The sequence below is a fragment of the Micrasema longulum genome, unplaced genomic scaffold (genome assembly GCF_059751315.1).
Source record: "Micrasema longulum isolate JH-2025_06_02 unplaced genomic scaffold, ASM5975131v1 h1tg000662l, whole genome shotgun sequence".
NCBI classification, from domain to species: Eukaryota; Metazoa; Arthropoda; class Insecta; order Trichoptera; family Brachycentridae; genus Micrasema; species Micrasema longulum.
In genome coordinates, this window is record NW_028277858.1 from 467,989 (window position 1) to 489,631 (window position 21,643).

General features: G+C 32.0%; 2 protein-coding genes across 4 annotated transcripts in view; one reads left to right on the forward strand and one right to left on the reverse strand.

The window, feature by feature from the left end:
* The window catches only part of LOC148279850 (protein phosphatase 1 regulatory subunit 14B), a 94,275-nt gene extending 81,628 nt beyond the window's left edge, over positions 1-12,647 (reverse strand). For both annotated transcript variants that reach the window (XM_088229302.1, XM_088229304.1), the window contains exon 1: positions 12,160-12,647. In XM_088229302.1, the coding sequence (XP_088085428.1) occupies positions 12,160-12,186 (27 nt within the window). In that variant the 5' untranslated portion in view covers positions 12,187-12,647. The remainder of the gene's footprint in view (positions 1-12,159) is intronic.
* Positions 12,504-21,643, forward strand: LOC148279851 (uncharacterized). 2 transcript variants are annotated; one of them, XM_088229300.1, is made up of 10 exons: positions 12,504-14,310; positions 15,264-15,433; positions 18,467-18,567; positions 18,654-18,895; positions 19,525-19,651; positions 20,057-20,120; positions 20,219-20,313; positions 20,392-20,633; positions 20,861-21,305; positions 21,380-21,643. In XM_088229300.1, the coding sequence occupies exons 1-10, from the start codon at positions 13,966-13,968 to the stop codon at positions 21,511-21,513; spliced, it is 1,965 nt and encodes a 654-aa protein (XP_088085426.1). In that variant the 5' UTR covers positions 12,504-13,965; the 3' UTR covers positions 21,514-21,643. The 2 variants fall into 2 exon arrangements, with proteins under 2 accessions (XP_088085426.1, XP_088085427.1); XM_088229301.1 differs by having other exon boundaries at positions 13,830-14,310; positions 18,467-18,561.

The window sequence follows — 21,643 nt, forward strand, 5'->3', positions numbered from 1 at the left end:
ACGCAAATATTTAATTTTGAGGGCCATTTTCAACGAGTTGTAAATAACTCAATATTATAAATAATAACAACTCTGAATTAAGTCTACTAATTTTATTTATTTAATATTTAAAACAAAAAATCGGACAATTGTTCGGACTCGTTAAGGATTTTTCAAATACGTTTAAAAATGCCCTAACCAAGCGAAATTATTGTCCGATTTTTTGTTTTAAAAAAAAAATAACGAAAATTAGGTGTCTCAAATCAGTGTTTAATTTATATTCATGCCTTTTTTTAAATGTCACTTGAGCGTGAATCTGAAATCATCTTTATTTCTAATAAGAAATAATTTATATACGGTGCATTTAGAGTACCTGTGCAGTGCCATATGTACCATTTGGTGCGGATTGGAAAATAGTATGATGAATGGTCAGAATAGTTTTATTGTTTGGGAAAGTTTGAGAAGCGTTGGACAGCCATTGAAGCGTTCACGATGTTCGGGACGTTGCACTATGGTCGCCGGCAACAAACTGCACACACCAGCACCCGCGTCTCGCTTCAACTATCACGCAACAAATTTAAATACATTCCGAATGTATGAAATTACCGGCGCTGTAATGCATTCACCCTTTTGTTTAAATACCCCGCAATTAGACGCATCGATATGTGCGATCGGGCGACCCGCATAAGGGGCAATATTTACAATAGTGACCCATCAACTAAGGTACATAGAATCTATTTTAGCTTTTAGTTGCTTTCCATTAAATTAATCAATAAAAAAATAGTCTCCGCAATTAGCCAAAGATGGCATATTTTTATATCTATATACCTATAGTAGGAACACATTTCAATTAATTTTTAACATAAACAGACTACAACGACAGAAAAACAAAATACTAAAGTTAGTGCATGACTTTCCTAATCTCTATTTACCGAACTTTTTCAACTAGAATCTTTTTCATTTATCCACATATAGCCAAACTGAGGAAGTTGAGTGTTTTTTATTTATTTTTTAATATACTATCAAACTAAGCCTATTGATAAATATATATATATATACAATATATAAACTACACGGTGTTCTTTAAACCCTGTCACATCCGAAACTACGATGATCAGTATGAGCAAGAAGACATATTGGTACATTAAAATATTTTTTTAGAATGACTAAAATCATAAAAAATAAAATATAGAAAAAAAACATATATTTCGCTTTCAATAAAAAAAAAAAAACACTACATTTACATGTATTATATATGAGCATGTAATCATAAACGTCTGTTTTTAGCTATAGAGTTCACTTAAAAAAAAATACAGAAAATTAATTATGTGTCCAGACGGATGAAGAATATAGTTCTGTCTGTGAAATAGAGCTAGAAACCTGTGGTGATATTCTGAATCTTCTCTACCCCCCTAGAGATTGATTCATTTGACGATTTTTTTTATGCAAGGTCTATGAAATACTGTCCGGTACAAAAATATTTTTTTACGAAGTATTAGGAGCATAAAAAATACTTTCGAACTTGTAATGTTGAATTCCCGCAAAACGGTCATTCCATTGGCCACGCCCCTAATATGTTACGATTCTTGTTTATTTGTTCCTGGCCATTTTTGTTCAGAACAATATCACGAATCTTGACGTCACAACAACCAAGGCCAAACACGTCGCATTTTTCTAGCAACGTATTTTTATTACATTTATTTTTTACATTTATGTATGAAAACGTTTCTCCATAATATCCATATTGATTTTGAAAAAACAATTAATTATTATTAATTCATTTCATATACTTTTATCGATATACGCAGTATGTGATATTTCCCTATTATGAATACTTGATTATCATGCGGTATTATATTTAGAATTAAAGTGCTACATATTTAAAGAAACATATTAACAACCTTGTGCACGATCTCCCTTTATTGTTACTTTTTTTTCTACTGTTTTAATTTAATGCGGTGTTATTTTGACACCAAAGCAGGCCAAGACTACAGCACAGAATTATCAGTCTTGAGAAAAAACTCATTAAGAGGAAATTTGATAGATAGGTAGATGAATCATAGTTTTTCTGTCACTATCACAGATGCCTCCCTGATTTTGTGCGACAAAGACAACTGCACGTCGGACTGATTATGACTAACTAAAATCGAAGTTTTGTTGTCCCATTTTCCGCACCCCAAAACAGAACCGATTTTGCTTTTTTTTATAGAAAAGAATCACAATGAATCTATGTCGGTACCCTTTTCCGTTTTTCAAAATTATTTATCACATTTGTATGTACGTTAGAAGACGACAGATAAAACTGGGCCCTTTTATGGGTTTTTGGATGGTTCTAGCTCCCAAAAGAAACAATTAATCAAAAAAGTAAAACTATAGAGACAAGCCAATAATAAATATCTATAATGAGTAAATTAATCATTGCTCTAGTGCCAAAATCTTGAGAGAAAATACGAGAAGACGTTGTGTTAAGATAAGTCAGACCGCGTTTCCTCTTAATGTCACAGACTTTACCGGCAATCTAATAATTCTTAAAGGCCCCTGCCCCTACAAACACAAACATAAATTTTAATAAAGAAATTGTAATGTTATTAAAATTTTATATTAGTTCTTAAGATGTTATGAACTAACTTAATAAAGCACAAATAAATAAATTTTACAATCCATATAGTTGAAATTTATTAAACATCTCTCCAATCAGACGATGTCTCGAGAGCGATGAAAACCGTCATTCATCTAGCTAACTGAGAAAATTGAAATATCATCTTGTCATCAATTGAAATAATTATTTTATAAAATTACAGATAAATATATATAATATTTCGAATGTTTGGTGAATAATTTAATGGGTGTTCTCGTTGATATAGCACCTATAAACGATCGTTTATAGCTAGAAAGACGCGTTGATAGACACCTAATTATTAAGAACGCGTAATAAAAGACCTTATAATAAATATATAAACTACAATGCCAAAAAAAAGTTATCGTTTTAATAGAATCATTAAGAAGTTACGCTATAAACTGGCTCGAAATTGCTCAGAAAAATAAAGCGAATGACATTTTGAAATTGTGTATGGAAAATATCGCACATAAAATATCAGGCGTAGCTTTTGGAGGGTCATACTTTATGACTTTTATAAAACTAATTAGATTTTTTTACTATGAACATTTATAACATGGCTGTAAAACATGGGATTTTGATTAATATTATTCGTTTAATGGGTTTATTTACACCACTGATTGATTGTACTTATATACCGATTTCTGGTTGATTGCGCCATTAGGACAAAATTGTATTTCATAATGACCTATTTCAGACGACCGTAAAAATCCACTCGGCATGAGAAAATTACATGGAGTGGATTGTATTTTTTTATTTATTTGATGGGACAGTAGGCAAATGCGCCAAACATTTCACTACGGAGCCGACTTATCCCCACTCGATTACCCTTTTCAGGATTTTTACCTGAAAATAGGGGCTCCAGGGTTCTGGTACTATTACGCAAACATAACTGTATTCGGATATACTAAAAGATAAATATTTTACGAACAACTCTAGCACTTATTTGAGTAACACATTTTTGCCAGTAGATCAATACGATAAACCAAAAACGATTTCTCATAAACACACTCTGACCAAAACGAGTGGTTTTCTTTAGTACGCCTCCGCTCGTTTAAGAGTGTATTTGAACACAAAGTTTGTGAAAATGAGTGATTGAAAATGCCGTAGTCATCGATACTGAACTACGTTATAAAAATATATATTTTTTCGTAATTATATATTTATATTTTTTTTTTAATTTCAGACAATTTTAGGAAGCCTAAATTACATTGAGATGCGTCATTGTAAAAGTAAATTGCATGTATTTCTTCGATATTATGTTCGCTTAGCGAAAAGATGACAGCAAACGCGATTACGAGAATTAAAAAACAAGTCAGTTTAGTTTTGAGACTTGGTTTTTCTTTTGGAATAAAAATTACAGTAATGCATTTGTTCCCCATAAATATGTATCTTTTATACGCCTTTTATCCTTGGGTTCAATTTCCGAATTGTAAACATAAAGTATTTACCAAGATGTTTTAATAGAAATGAAAAACAATTTAGAGGAAAGACTATGGGAATCCAAGCATTCAGATAACGAAAATACTTTTTCATCTACTTACCATGCCTTTGATTTCAGGAAACTGCAGCGTGCAGAATACGAACTTACACAAATCCTGAAGGGACATGGTTTCATGAGCTACCTGCACAAATTCAAGATATCCGAAATCAACAATGAGATGATGTTACTCCCCAAGATTTCTTCAATCTGCTGATGCATTGCTCCTTTTTTATTTTACAGAGAATGCAACTGGAGGCGCGATGCATAAGTCTAAATGAGGATTAACACGATGTTTATACAGTGATTCGTCACACGGACTTATCAAGAGAGGTAACGTTTTATATGATAGATATAAGAAAAGCAATAAAGAAATGATAACAGGACACCAAATGCCAAATACTCGTCAAGTGGATAGGAAGGTCCGTTGACGAACGACAACACTCCACCTTCTCCTGACGAGTTTTCTGTGGATTCCTCGCCACTAAAGCAAATGCGGAGAAGCTTCCAAAAAGGATCCCACCCAATCCTTACATATTATAAACATATCAACTAAATAAAGTTTTTCTGAAGTAAACAAATGTGTCTAACCCTTTAAAGTAAATATAAACCTTGTTCATTACAAGCAAAGTAAAAAATAATGCAACTCCCGTTAAAAAAATTAAAAGGCATTTACGGGGCTTATGCCGCCTTAAGTTATTACTTTATGTATTGTGTCAGCAACATCAAACCCTTATCCACACTCGATGGTTCATAGGGCACTGCATTGTTGAACTAAATGCAATGTATCTCGATCATTTGTTACAGGAAGAAAAGGTGGACGTCGGGGTGACGTGACGCCAACATCGAACTGTTTTGTATGTATTCGTTTTCAAACCCGAAAATGATCACTAAAAAACTTGTTTTTTATGCATTGATTTGTATATACTTCACATCAATTAGAATAGTAAAAATCCGTTCGTGATATTTAATATATTTTCAACGTTATTCCCGATTTGTGAAAATACCCTAAAATTGGAAGATTTTTTGGCAGTTTTTTGAAAATCTAATTTTTTATAATATTATAAAACTTCAGACTTTTGTTACAAACACTCGTAGGTAAGATACTTCATATATTATTACTCGTATTATCAAACATGTGATTCTTTTCAATAGGATGATTAGCGAACTCAGAAAAGTAATAATTACTTAAAAACCTTATTTGTCTTCTTGTTCTAGTAATGAAATTTCGACATGTTTTAGGAGATTTTTTATATGGGTAATAAGCAATCAACTAAATCTAAGATTGGAAAAAAGATGTTTTACTCGGAAAGCAAACGCCGCACGTTTTTAAAGTTATTATAAAAATATCTATATGTGTAATGATTTCGTAATAATTGTATTGAAATTAGTGAAAGTTCGCCATAAATATGAATTTTATCTGTAATTAGATGAAAAAGGCGGAGCATGAAGAAGAGAGTTTTTTCTAAGAACATTTGAAAGATAAATAATAATGGTGTATTTGTTTTTACAAGTTGCTTACCTACCTATAAAGTGAGTTTATTCAGGTACAACGAAGAGATATGCTGCCTTTGGTGTACACCAATTGCAGCGTATCTTGATCATTTTTGTTACACGAAGGTAAGATTATAAGTCTTACACTTCAGGTGCCAGTCCAGGGACTATAAAATATTCTAGTGTTAAAACATCGTTTCAAATCAATATTTCACATCTACCACGCCTGAAATCAAATCCGAGACCTTTTGCATGGCAGGCAAATGCGCTGATCATTACACCAGAGGCCGACAAAACAAAATTCAAATAGGACCTTTGAAGTCAACGAAGTTTACTACTTGATTCTTGCAACACATAGTTTTCAAACAGTATCAATTACCGATTCCGAAATATAAGGACAGGACGTGTAATTTTTTTAAATTCAAGTATTTTCAATAAAATAATATTGCTAAAGTTGATCCAGAGAACGTTTATTATGTAGGTATATTAGGGTGATGCTTAAAAATGAAAGTTAAAAAATTCAACGGTTCACCCTCCCATTTTAATCTCTCATATGTAAAATGGAGTTGACTAAAATTTTGTTGGATTTCATTGAGTTTTAGGGGTCGTTACCAGGCTTTTAATTTCATAAAAATGTTTTAAAAAGATTTTGACTCTGATGTTCATATCTATCACAGGCCATGAAGTTGTTGACCGACTTCCAGTTTTAGTTTCTGGTAAAGGGGTGGATCAGCTTCTCTGCATTCCAAAACTTGAGTCTGCTGAAGGTGAAAAAATTGCATCAGCAGTTTATGAATTCCTCCTTTAATTTCTTTCAATTAGCTTTGGATAACATATATGGACCTTAAAACCTCATTTTAGGTTTTATTATGTAAAAAAATATATAATTTTGAAAAAAATATATTTTTTTTAAATAATCACTTTTTGGGAAAATGTTAGATTTTTTAAATCTTTAGTAGCTACCTTTAAATTTTTCTCAAAAAATCTCAAATAATTCATTTAAGTTTCTCTTATTAGGTAGAACAAAATGGGAGGGTGACTCAAGAGAAAAGAAACAAAAAATATTTTTGGGTCTTTTAAGCATCACCCTAAGGTATATATATTTTGAAAATATTTTTTAGCTTTTAATTTTGAAATACGTTTATAATTATGTTTTTTATTTAGTTATTTATTTATAATATATCATATCGTTAAAAGTAAAAATGTTCATCTTTATATATATAATTCATCTGTACGTGTGATGTCACCGTACTCCTCCTAAACGACTTAACCGATTTACGTGCGGTTTTCGTAGAAATATAGATCTTTGCACTGTACGTGTTCGTAAATATTGAAGTATTTAATTGAATATGTAAAAAAGAAGTTAGGAGCATAAATGTTTTATACATCGATCTACCAGGGTTGCATTCAAGGAGAATGCATTTGCAAAAAATGGAAAGATGTTGTTTTTTTGTGTATAAAAAAGTTCATAATTTGTTTTTTGTTGATCTCATTCAGATTCTTTCCTTAAATTCCTTAAAATTTCTACCCATTTATTTCATTTTATTGGATGTTTGGTAACAGTAAAGTAATATTGATTTCAATACATTTTTAAAAATCGTATTCCTACTTAAGTACTCCCTTTGTTGATGCAAAAAGAAAGCTTTATTTGAAAAAAATATTTATTTTATGTTTTGGAATTCAACCATAAACAAGTACATACTTAAATGTAATATTTGAATATAAACTATTTTTAGTTTCGGAATTCAATCACAAGCAAGTACCTAGGTACCTACTTATCAATAAAAAGTAATTTTCCAAGGCAAGCCAACGTTCGGGCAGGACAACGTCTGTCGGGTCAGCTAGTACGTCTATAAATAAATATTATTATATGCTTATTCTTAAATGAGTTTTTCCAAAAACTTTTTAGAAATATTATTGTAAAAACATATAAATTCTTAATAATTGTTGTATAAATAAAATAAAATATATAAAAAATGTTTTTTTGTTTGTATGGCGCCTGTAGAGTCCAATGCTATTCATTCCACTTTGGCTACCATAAGACTGCAAGTACAAAAAACTCAACACACTCCCAAGAAGCAACCAGTAATTTATGCACCCTAGAGGAATTACTTATCGGCAAATTAGGGGGAAAACGTTTTGTTTTGTTTAACCGATTTTCAGAAACTCCTTTTACCGTCGTTTTTCCAACACTCGGATTGAATAAACATCGACAATTAGTATTGTTCCGTACTCTGTTTGCCTTTTACTCAAACATCCGTTTGAAAAGGCATTCACTTTCAAAACAAAACGAACTAATTGTATCCAACAGCAGCTGTCTTGGCTTCTCGGATAATATCAAGAATCACCAGAAGCCGATGATAATGCGGCATCTGGCCGACGGCATAATATACTAGTGACGTTTCTCTATTACGTTAACATTTTCTTTAAATAAGTTGAATTTGACTTAATTCGGTTAATTTATAGACTCGCCGCACTACCGGGGCTTCCCAAGTTAATCCTCCTACAATCTGTATTGCATTACAACAATATTATCCAGTACGGTAAGAATTGATTCTATCACTACACATAAAACAAAAGTATCTCACCTTAAAAAAACAATGATACTACGCAAAATTACATACTTTCCAAGTACGAGAATTTGTTTTTAACGCTTATTTATTTACATCAATCCTGCACATGATCAACTCCTTATTACTTGTTTTTTTTTTGTGAATTTTACGGGGGCGAAAATAATCTCGTGTTGTGGTCGCGTGTCTGGTGTTGCGGACTCACGGATCAGAAGTCTGAGGTTCGAATCCCGCTTTATTCCATCTTGATTCCCATTTTCTTATAGAGATAATTTAATAATTTACTAACCGTTTAAAATGGCCCCAACATTGAAATATTTTGATAAATCATAACGCAAAAATATTTTTAATTTTTAAAAATATGATATACATATAAACCTCTCTCCCAAATTATAAAAATCAACAAATATAACGTTTATTAACATAATAACATGTATACTTATGTAAGATTAAAGATCAAATCTGAAATATTATATGTTCCTTAAAGGATAAAATACGGGAGTCCACTTTTTCCGTTTTGAAGTTAAAAATGCAGAAATTATCGCAATAAGCTATTTTATACGTGAATAAAATACAGGGTCCACTTTCGTCTTTAAATGCTTTTTTAAGTTGAAATAAAAATCTGAAGTTCACTTTGTTTTATATTATTTATTGTTTCAGCTTTTACATACTTTGTGGAAAAACATTTTGAATTTATTGAAAAAGAAACACTTTTTTAATTTTTAACACATAAGAGTTTAATATATTATAACACAACTAGTTTCAGGTATTCTGAATTACCCATCATCAGGTGTAATTATAAACTAAACTAAAATATACACACAGATTAGTACTTAGGTACTGATAGGGTCGGGTGGAAGGGGCAAGGCAATGGTGGAGGGGAAGGGGGTTTCCTAATGAGGAAGTTCAGTGTTTTTTTAAAAAAAAATTTTTTGTTAATAGACTGTTAAACTAAGTCTTTTTTTTAATTTTTTATTTTTACACATCGTATTATCGGTGCTACGATTTTTTAAAGTTTTGTATTTCTGAAATAACTCCGCGTGTGACGTCAGAGGTTCATTTCCGCTTATTCTCATTCAGTTCTTCCCATTGGTCCAGAAGCAACAAGCAGACCGGAAATCTTCTATAGCTCTCAGATCATAGGTTGATTCACATGAACCAGTGACGTCATTTAAAGTAGTGCGTTTTTATCAAAATATTTTTTATTATTTTTTCTGTACATTTTTAAGAAACTTTGCACTACAATTTAATGCTCTAATTTTTACCCCGCGTAAGAAAACATTTTTTGTATCCAATTTCCCGCAGGGCTGAAGTTCCTCATTATGGGAAATATTGATAGCAGGGGTGTAGAATTTTGGAATATAATATTATTAAACAAAGTATTTACTAAATAATTCATTATTATCCTTTATTATACCTTTATTTGTGACAGAATGTAAAAGTTTAATTTTATGGGAATGAAACGAATGGTTTGTAATGTTTACAAATTCAGAAAAACTCGTCCTAGAAAGTCCACGGCGGTGATGGTTAATTCTAATTTTTAAGTTTCTCGCAGTTTAGCCAATATATTTTTTGTTACAATCGTTACTTCATACGCATCACTTTTTTCTAAAAGTTTTATTTTCAATTTAAAGTTATCAAGTGTTTTTCCTAAATTGTTGTTTGTATATAACGCGGGTTAGAATTACGCGGGGCCAAACAATTTAAAATATTTAAAGATATTGAACCAGTGAATAGAATTTTCTTCCATGATTTATTTTCATTATTTATTTGCAGAATACAAGTATTTTTCAACGAATTTATTTTTATTCTTATGTAATTATGTTTTTTTAAGAATGCGAAATACCGTATTGGTATCATATTGTAATTTATTAGTTTATGCCTCCGAAATAACAATTTATAACTACCTACTGATTTTAGCTCGACCGACCTATCTTTTAGTACAATCTCTCTTCAATCCGTGCCTCATGTCTGAGGATGGTGATTACGCCTGACTCCAGGCATGGCTCGTCTGTGGACAGTCTCCCCCCATTTGGAACGGTCTTGTGCTCTTCTATAGGCATTCGTCAGTGATGATTCTGATAACTCAGTGACTGTGCCGCTCCATCTTGTCGGTTGACGTCCATAGAATAGTTTTCTCCAAACTATCAGAGTTTCCCCTGGAAATATGCCCAAAGAACTGCAGGATTCTTTTCTCGCACATGGATATTAGTATTTCTCTTATGTCTAGTTCCTGGAGAATAGATGCATTCGTACGTCTGGCCGTCCACGGAATCCGCAGCATTCGCCGCCAACACCACATTTCGAAAGCTTCGATTGTTTTCTTTTCAGATTCCCTCAGTGTCCAACACTCCACACCGTACATGAGTACAATAATAACTGACAATTGGATCTTATGACATTTAAAATGTTTCGTCAATTAAAAAATCAGTGTTCCAGAAAATAGGAATTAAACTGTAACAGAACGGGAAACCGATTCTCAGACCTTTTTGAGGTCGGTTAATTTATCCACGGAACCACAACCAACTCATTGTACACTTTCGTACTTTACGAATAAGATTATGAAAATATGTTTTAAAGTATTACGAAACGGTTATTTATTTTATTTTATTAATCAACACAATTCACATTTCGTTTCTAGAACAATTTATCAAACAACTCAGGGACAATCTGCTCGTTAGTTGGATGGTATACAGAAAGGTAATTAGTTTATTAATAAACGTAATTAAATTTGTTATTTCAACATTGAATTCGCGTTGTTTGTTGATCTTTTGTCTCCGTTTATCCATTATCTCCTTTCTCACAGTTCACAGTAATGTATTCAGTTTAGATCTCTTAAATGCAATCACACGACTCCGGTTCGTGGGAAAATAACAACAAACTGACGCCCCATCAAATAAATAATCTAATATTTCTCAACTATCTAAGTCATTTTATGTTTATTTCACGTTATCATTAATAACAAAGAACTTACGTCAGTTTTCATGATCCACACAAAATGATACGTAGGAAACAAAATTTGATTAATATATTGATATAAATATGAGCATAAAAGCATCACAATGCAATGAAAACATACCTACCATATTATTAATAAATTTTAGAATTAAATACAATTGGGAAGAAGTTTATATAAAATTTAACAAATTCAATATAGATACTTATGCGAGTATTTGTGTATTTTATTGCATCTGTAGCTATTGCTTTCAACGTAAATTACTCGAATAAATCAGAATGCGTAGAAGTATAGAGTAAAGTATTTATAATTATTGTCTAGAATAAACACGCTTTTTTTAAGTGGCTTATTTCAGCCTATATCAAACAATCGGACGATTTATACGTACATATTTAATTGTATGAACTAACATTCTTTTGAAATTACATGTCCATTCGTTCCTTTGTCCATTAATTAATTAGTATACCATTTTTAAATGTAATAATACAGTTTGTACATTCATACATATTAGATGACATTATTTTATTGAAGCCTAAAGTTCATTTCTTTTGGTAAATCACAGTTTTCTTTGCTTCGAGACAAAATAAGGGTGGCTCTCTGTTGTCTACCTGAAACCTGAGGTCAATGCCATTGGGGTTATTTTCCTTCAAATTAAAGAAGGGGTGTAAAATTCTACGGAAAACTGCATAGAATTTAACATAAATGAGGCTTTGCACGCGCAAAGGGAAAACATGCAACGTTAACATATCCCTTTATGTTTAATTGATGATCAATAAATACTTGCATTAATCTATGAAGATTCCGATTGTTTCAAATAAAACATTAAATATTTGCCTACATTGATTTATTATATGAATGCATTTGTGAGACCAGTATTAAAAAGTTATTTCTAAATTTATGACAGAAACTAATGATTGTAAAAAAATATATCCAATTCATTAAATTGGATGTGAGAATGTAGTTATTTGCGGTAAGTTTTGTTTTTCATTTAAAGTAAACATATAAAACAACTAACAGTGTAATTAGTGTAACATGATCAATGTAAAAGCGAAAAAATACTCACATTTCTGAATTTAAAAAACAATGACATTTCACTTTTCACTGTAGTCTGTAGCAAGAAATTTAATTTAATGTGAGAGAATACGGCTTTAAGGGCACATGTTTTATAATTACGAAATAATTTTCACTGATAACACAAGGGGCATGGTTTGATCGATGTTTTTTCACAGAAAATTTCGGTTTAGGTACTAGATTTTCCGTTCACGAGCACCCTATGGAAAAATATTCAAAACGTGTAGATTTTTCCAGAAACTTGGTACAAAATTGTTGGTTTGAACTGTCGCGCACTGTGGTCCGGTTTTTCGCGTGTTTTGGTGAAAGAAGACTTGGGTATTGACGTTACTGGTTACTGTACAGAGGAACGGACCAGTAGGCAGAGGTAGCTTGAACTATTGCGGCCGGGCGAGGTGGGGGGGAGGCAGAGTGGAGGGGAGGGAGCGAAGGCGGGCGCACGCGCGTTGGCTGCTGGCGGCTGAACTCGCAACTCACCTCTCCTGTCTCCGGGACTAGTGATGCGCATTCCGGATTGATGGGAAGTCTAATCTAATTATTATTCACAACCGGAACATTGACTGATAATCGATTTTTATTAAAACATATTCGAAAATATTAAAAAAACAAATGTATGAACTCAGTGTGAAATAATTGGATTTGGTGGAGAAAAATGCTGTGAGATCCTTCAAGAATGTTTACAAAGTTATAAAATTATTGAAAATCACATTTCAAAAATATTTTCTGCAAAAAAAATACAAAATGAAATACTTTTATCCAAATATCTTAAATAACTTGTGCCGAAGAATGGGAATCAAGTTGTGGTAGAGTGGGATTTTAACTTCAGACCTTTGATCCGTGAATCTAATATTGTTATTTCTGGGTGTGTTTTCAGTAGCATTTTTAGAGTTCCCTTTTCCAGGATCTTGATAGTCTATTTAAGGTTTTTAACACATTTTCATAACTGACCAAAACAATTACCTACGTATTTTTTATAAAAATGTTATGCATAACAGATATTGTCTAAACGGGCTGTAAATCATTTGATTACTGATTACTAACAACTAATTTACGATTTTTTCACTAAACAAACTGAACCGATCCATTACAACAGAGAGATAAAACTTTTTAAATAAAGAAATCTGGAAGTCTTGACATTACAGGGCTTATGGCCTATCATTGACTGGTTTGACTGGCCAAAATTTTTGTTCACCTACACGGTGCAATATTTAGCATTCTGCCTATGTTTAAACATCCACATTTCCTCAACTGTTCCTAAGCAACCTTTATTGATGTGGGTGAAATTCTTCTAGCTGATTTTTTTTAATCTACTAGGCGACGCCTGAAAACACTTTTAAATTTTTAAACTTCTTTTTATTCCAGTTAGTTGAATCAACAATATTTTTAGTACGTCCAAATGTTTGTAGACAAAGCTGGATTTCACTCTCTGGGGAGTTATCAAGATGAACCGATTACCATTACAGTGACGATTTGGATCATGAAAATCGAAAAATTCAGAAATCGAAATAATCCAATTATTATGAAACCGGTTATGCGCATCACTATCCAGGACTCCGTGGGCCAATACAAACCGGCGTTAATTTTCGCTTCTTGCACTCTCTCAAAGGGCGCTGGCAGAGACTACCAACTACCAACTCTACACCTACCGAGTCCTAAGCGCCTGCGCACCAATTATATCGAATATCGATCCAACACCCAAACTGACATCTCTCACCTTTTGCAGAGACGCAAATGTAGCGACAATTTTCCATCACCGCGAAATTAACCGCATCTTTCATTACGTATTTTTTACCCCAACATGTCCGTATTTTCTTTTCGGTCGCTGAATATTATTTTCGCATTTTTGATGTTAGGATCGTGTAGTGTAGAAGCCAATGTCGGAAACGTTATGTTGCGGAAAAACAACATGATCAACATGGCTGACCGGATGCCAGATTTCCACAAGCTGGACAAGAGACGAGATCTGGATCCCCAAACCTGCGTCGACAATTTCGATATACATCGAGATAAAATAATAAGGACGGAAGATTCTAGAGAAATGGGAGCCAAATACCTAAACGAGATCGACCTCGGCTCCAGAGACGAATGCCTTCGGCTCTGCTGCGAAACTGAATCGTGCGACGTGTTTGTTTTTGAAGAGAAGGTAAAAATATCATTGTATAAAAATACTTCATGAAATAAAGCACTAAACATTTCAGTGAAATCATTACGCCGCATCCGCATGTTAAAACGGTAAACATCAATTTTAAACAACGTTGTTTTGATAGAACGTCACCAAAATAATTATTTGTGCTATATTTGTAATAAACATTTACTTATTTTTAAGAACTACCTGATCTGCAAAGTTATTGTTATTTATGTTACGTGATTTTTTAATAGTCTTAAGCCAATAACATCAGACCATATTGAAGAAAATTGTTCGAACGGAATATAAACATATTTTGTAAATAAAAATTTAGAATTAGAAAAACTTGCCGCAATGTTATGTTTGTTTCGTGTGGAATATTGTGTGTAAACGCCGTAAACGGCATTGAATCATAATTAATAATACTTTCAGAACTAACCTCTTATGCTAAATCAGTTTTTACAAAAATCAGTAAAGCAAACGATACTTTGTGCCTATCAACAAATAAATCCAAATAAAGTAAACGATACCATTCAACGAACTGTTTAATAAAATAAACATTTATAAATATCAAGTTTAAAAACACGCTAAACTGCGTGTTTTAACTCGATGACTGCTCTCAGGTAAAAATCTTGAATGAGGAAATCTAGTGGAGATAAGTCCGCCTCGATGTTTAGTAGTTGGTGGGTTCTCCTACCGTTCATGAGGTCATGCGTCAGATTCCCAGCGTGAAATGTCGATTTTAATGGTATTTTGAACTGCAATATTTCATTGGGCAAACTATGCAGCATTTGGTTGACCATTGCAGTACCCCATGCACCAATGGAAGTGAAAAAGAGATAGAGATACACTGATTTTTGCCAGCTTAAATGCAGCTTTGAAATAAATGTGTACTGTGGGGCATCGATTTTATTTATTCAGTCTTTTTTTAAATACACGATTTAAATATTTTTTTGTTTTGTGGTCGGCAGAGTCCAGGATCCTGCTACCTGTTCCATTGTGGGCCCCCTGAGGACTTTAAATGCAAGTTTACAAGACACACAAACTTCTCTAGCGCCGTACTAGCTGTCAACAGACATTTGGCCGAGCTAGAAGACCAAATCAAACTTACCAAACATGAACAAGATTTAGCGAGTCTCAGGTTTGTGTTTAAATTAATAAAGTATATTCAGTATTATAATTTACAAATAATTTATGTTGCGTATTCTTCCGGTCCCCAAATACGTATTCGCGATCGAAAAAATGTCATAAAGTAGATGCTTACATAAATAATGAACGACTAACTGAAATTGAACATGTTAAATACTTAGGACTAACAATATATAGACAATTAACATGGACAATTCATATCAACAATTTAACTAGCAAAGTGGCGACATTATCGAGTCTTTTTTTAAAAATCAAAAATTTTATTCCAAAAACGGAAAAAATTCTAATGTATGAAGCCTATGTAAAAACTAAAATATGTTATACGCAACTACTATGGGGAGCAGGATATCAAAATGACATAAACAGACTACAAAGACAAAAAAATAAAATATTAAAGTTAGTGTATGACCTTCCCTATTTAACTGCAACTAGAGAACTTTTTAAACAAACTAAGCAATTAAATATAACTGAACTCTTTCAACTAGAATCATTAAAATTTATTCATAAATTAGCCACTAATGTAATTGTAGACGAAGAACTAAAACTTGTAAAAAATTGTAGTCAACATGGACATAATACGAGAATATCAGGCAAATACCATATACAACTTTCTAAAACAAGACAAGGACAATCAAGACTAATGAACCAGGGACTGAAACTATACAATAAACTACCAGACAAAACTAAACATAAGACAAACTTTTCAAAAGATGTAAAAAATATTATTTTGAACAACAGAGTATAAATGAAAAATGTATATATTATTTTATGTAAAATGAATGTAATAATCCGTAAGAGTTTATAAATAAATTTTCAAATAAAAAAAATAAATTGCGGATATTCGAATATCCACAATTTATTTTAATATTCATTATTAATTTTGGTTAGATTTCTTTTCTCCTTTAATTCAATCACTATTTTATTCGTATTATTTTATGATACCCTTTATACTTATGCCTATCTGTTGTTAGTTGGGTACTTTGATGACTAGAATAAAACCCCAGATTCAGCATAGTCGTTTATTATGATAAACTAGCGGTTAACTCTAGGAGGGACTATCGTGGAATGACCCCGCCAAGATGTATGGGTTTGCAGATACTGTAGGCATATTTATTGTTACCAATAAACATACCGCATAAATAAACTACCTCTTACAATAAGTCAATAATAGTTTGCTCTTCTTCTTAGAACATGTTATCCAGAGAAGAATTTTGAATACGTTTTTTGTTTAATTTATATCCTTCGAAGGAATCCTTCTTTTTGGCTTGCCAGATGATAAAATAAAAAAATAAATAATTTCCGTAAAATGGTTGAATAGTGCAGAGCCAATTCTACAATATAAAACAAAAACGTATCTAAATTTAATAAAACGGTAAAAACTTACAAATATGTATAACAGATTGATAAAAATTTTGAAACATAATTTTTTTTTAAATTAAATTACAAAACAAAAATGAATAAAAATAATCAACGATGTTTGAGTATATCCAAATGCTTGCAGACTGATATTCCCTTCTCTTAAAAATGTTTTCCCTCTCTGTTGATTTTTTTTAATTTTTATTAAATTATCAACTTATAAGGCGAAAGAGAAAAAAGATTTTAATTTCGTATTTCAGTCGGATGCATTAAATACCTTAATTTTTTTTTGCATGCGTTTTAAATTTTTACCAATGACAATCGTTATTTAATTTTTATAGTTCTGATGTTCATTCCAAATTTGAATACCTGATTTTTATTTATTTAAATTCGTCCGCTGACACTCGCGGTTTCAAATTTTAACAACTGACATTTTGGTAGGTTTTTTTTCTGTTAGTGCCTATTTAAGAAATTTTGTTAATTTAGTTATAAGTTCATTATTTCAATTATTCTTTTTCTTATATTTTAGTTGTCTATTGTTTGTGTCTATATTGTTATTCGTGTGGTTCTTATGTTTATTGTAAATTAATGAAACTTGTTTTTGGCCGATGTTATCATGTTTTGATAGAAGACCCCAATAAAGAAAAAAAAGACATTACTTTTTTCAGATTTTAACACTGACATTCGTTGTTTCAAATTATAACCACTCACACGATTTGTTTCAAATTTTAATCTCTTACATTCGTTGTTTTAAATTCATACACTGATACTGGTAGTTTCAAATGTTTACTACCTATTGACAATTTTTCTTCAAATTTTAACACTGACATTCGTTATTTCAAATTATAACCACAATTTGACATATTAATTATGACACTGAACTTATGCCCAAACGCTCAGTCATGCCCAATGAGTATTTAGTCGTTATTTGACCTGCAGCCAGGCGTGACGTTTAGAATCGAAACCAAAACCCCTGCTTGTGTCATGAAAGTGTGTAAAAACCTTCCGAACAAACATTGTAAAAATGATTGTGTAACTTTTCATGAGTGATTAATAAAGCCTAAAACAATCAATATTTAAAAATAAATATTATTTTTGTAAACGTCAAACTACGCTTAGCGGCGCAATTGCAAAACTCTTCTCAGTTACAGGGATGCACTGATAGAAATACGTTTTAAAAACATAATAAAATTTTAAATTATTTAATGAGTTAATTTTTTTGCGTTCCCCAAAATCCAGTGACCAGAAATAAATGTTTTGAAATTGTAAGAAATTTAAAGAAAGAATCTCATTGGGATCCACCTAAAACTAATGTTGATTGTTGACGTTAAAATACAAACTTTTCTATTTACCAAAAATGAGGATCCTCCAATTTTTGGTAGCATATGAATGATCGTTGAATGCAGCCCTGTTATAAATAATCAAACTTAGTAACGGTGTGCTCGTTTTCGTGTCACTACTTTTTAAAATATTTTACTATATAGGGCATGTCCATGTATTAATATGTCAATGCCACTCACATTCTTTATTTCAAAATTTAACCACTGACATTCGTAGTTAATTCTTGATTCGGATTGTTTTAAATATTAAATAACAATTTGTAATACAGGAATTATGACAAAATACAAATAAATGGCTATTTATAGTAAAATGATTTGCTTATATTTAGGAAACAAATGCAAGAAGGTCCGAGACAAACCACTCCAAGACCTGTCACAATTCGTCCAGTTCTTACTCCGGTGGAAACAGCGGTTCCTCCGCCAGGTAAAAGTAATGAAAGACGCATTGTATTTTGTCAATTACAAAAGTAAACTAAACTCCCTTCACATCCTAACCTGTGATAAACTCATTTCCAGCTCGGCGCTGCAGCCGATTCCAGTTCGAATGCCATTCGTCCGAAGAGTGTATCGCAATATATAATGCTTGCGATGGAATACCACAGTGCGCTGATGGAAGTGATGAGGCTCCAGAACTTGGATGTCCAGCTACAACTACCCTCCCACCCCCGCCGAACCTACCGCCGCGTGAAATTTTACCGCAAATACCTCAAGTTCAACCGCAGATACAAAGTTATGGAAATTCAGAAGTCATACCGAAAGTGAGTACGAGTGATTGTGCTATTTTTCCTCGTATTTTCAACAACTGAACAAGAAGAAACATTAAAAATTAAATATAAATAAAACATTATCAAAAGTTTGAGTGTCATAAAAAATAATACATTATATTTCACCCAGTCACTGCTGCAAAAAAATCTAAGTATGTACTTGGTATATACCCGTGTAAGTAAAAAATACGGCGCAGAAAAAGGAGCAATATTTTTATATCAGATACATTTTTCAAAACAAACAACATAATAGTAGTAATATTATTATCTTCCATTTATGTTTTACAGTCACTTAATGTTATTAAACCTGTAAGTATCTGATTTTTAACTACATGCGTTCATTTGGTACATTATAAAACGTTTTTTGTACCCTCCGCTTATTATTTTTCGCAGTTGCCAATTTAAAACAAGTTGAGAGACCGTATTTATGTATGGTCGATGTATCCTGCTTCGAATCAGCAACTATTTATTTACATACCTGCTCATTATTTTGCCGATAAACTAGGCGCAAATGGACGCCACAATACTGTGTCGTCTTGATTTTGTAACTCCATGTTGAAAAATTGTTCAGCTACATATAACATTAAAAATACGCAATATTGCATAACTGAATATTTTTTTAGGACTCACCGAGTCAACATCAGCAGGCATTCATGAGACCGATGAGTTCTGTTGAAGGACCCCAGTGGCCAACACATCTTGATCACTCCATGTTGAATAATCCAATTCCAAGAATCAAACAATATAACGGTAAGTTCAATATCCAACAAAGTTGTGCTTCACAAAGCAGATAGAAGTCGTTTATTTATATTTAACTTGGTACTAGATTAAGTTCGTATCACCTTTTCAATTGACGAGAAATTAATCTTGGCAATTGATGTTTTCAGGATTATAATCTATAAAAAAGCTTTAAAGACCGCTACAAACTGAGCAATCGGATTTGAAATTCATTTGGTTGTATTGTTTGTTTGATCTATAATTGTTAAAGCACTACAATACTTGTTTTTATAAAAGCTCAAACGGTAGTAGGCTTTTTGCCGAATGAGATTTAAATTTGTTTATAGGCCCAGCAGTTATATAAATACTTCTTCACTGTACTGTGTCAACAGCTTTTACATTTGATCAATTAGTGTAAACCTTTTATTTTTTATACAGAAAACACTGGCGGGTCTCATATATTTAACCACAAAGGAGGATTGCAAGTTACAGAGACAGATAGGTGAGTAAATTAAATATCAAGTTGGAAATATCAAATATTATGTAAGTAAATATTATGTTATATTTTTACAAAGGATAAACATTTTTATTCGTATTCAGCGTGGCTGCTGGACAATATGACTACAAGGGTATTCCATATGATTCACTACAGGAAAGCAATTGGCAACATCGACAATGGCAACAGCCACAACCAGGTAATAATAATATATTTAAAAATAACTTCCAGATACCTAATAAAAACTTTTTTATGCTGACGCAAATTTCTTTTTTAGAGCAACTAAACGTTAATGATGGCTCGCCTATTTACCATATGGAAATGGAACCACAAAATGCATGGAAACAACAAATTCCCCTACAAACTGTACTCCAACACAGAATTCAAAATAGTAATAATCAACTCCCTCCTCAAAGAATACCTCAAACAGACAAGATCGCAATGCAGGGAATACCTAACATATTTCAGGATATAAATAGAGATAAAATGTGGGCTGTTCCCCAAATGCCAAATCCTCAGGTTAGCGTGCTGTTCAGAATTAATTTTTTTTATTATCATTTTTTGTTTTTTTTTACATTTTTTTTATGCATAACATAAGAGATAAAACAGAGTATTAAAAAAATAAAGGATAATTACATAGCAATGAAATACATATTAACATATTTAAAGGCATGGCCAATTACCTTTTATGTTTTTTTCTTATTTATAAGGTTAAGTAACTAAATGAAATTTTATTTCTTTTGTAGCTTGAAAATCAACAAATATATACACAGCCAAAGGTCAGTCAAAACCATCCTGAAGAAAAACAAGTAAATATTAAAGTTGACCAAACTGATAATCTACCACCTCAGCATGCAGTGGTAAAAACTAAAAAAGAACCTCTTCCTGAAGCAAATGATGAAGTGGATGATGAATCGGAAGAAAACACCGAAGATGACCAAAACGAGAAAGATAGTGAATCTCCTAAAAAAACTCAGAAAGACACCAAAAGTAGCAAAAAACATGGCGCAAATAAGACAAAGAAGAAACATCTGAAACCAGAAAGTGAAGGCAAATCTGAAGAAGAAAAAAATGCTAAAGTTGAAGATACGGCAGTTCATGAACAAATAATAATGGGTAAACAGTTTGAAGATGACGTTCATGATGGAGCAGCAGAAAGACCTCCGGGGGCCATTTTATTACTAACATTAGGTTTGTATCAACTTATATACAAAAAAAAACATCTCCTATCTCGTGGACATTTATATAATTTCATATTGTTTCAGGAGTATGCATGGCAAGTATCATGGTTGTTCTTCTGGGGTGTAGACTCAAAATGGCACGCAGGCGCATGAGAAGATCAGGAAAATCACCATTTGCACATGATGCAGATTATTTAGTTAATGGAATGTATTTATAATTTAATCAGGTGCAGCAAATATTATTATTTTATTTGCTCTAAATAGTAACCAGCAAATTTCAATTTATTAAAAGGTTTTATTGAAAATCTAGAGAAAATTATAATTTCATATAATTCAGTGAAAGTAATA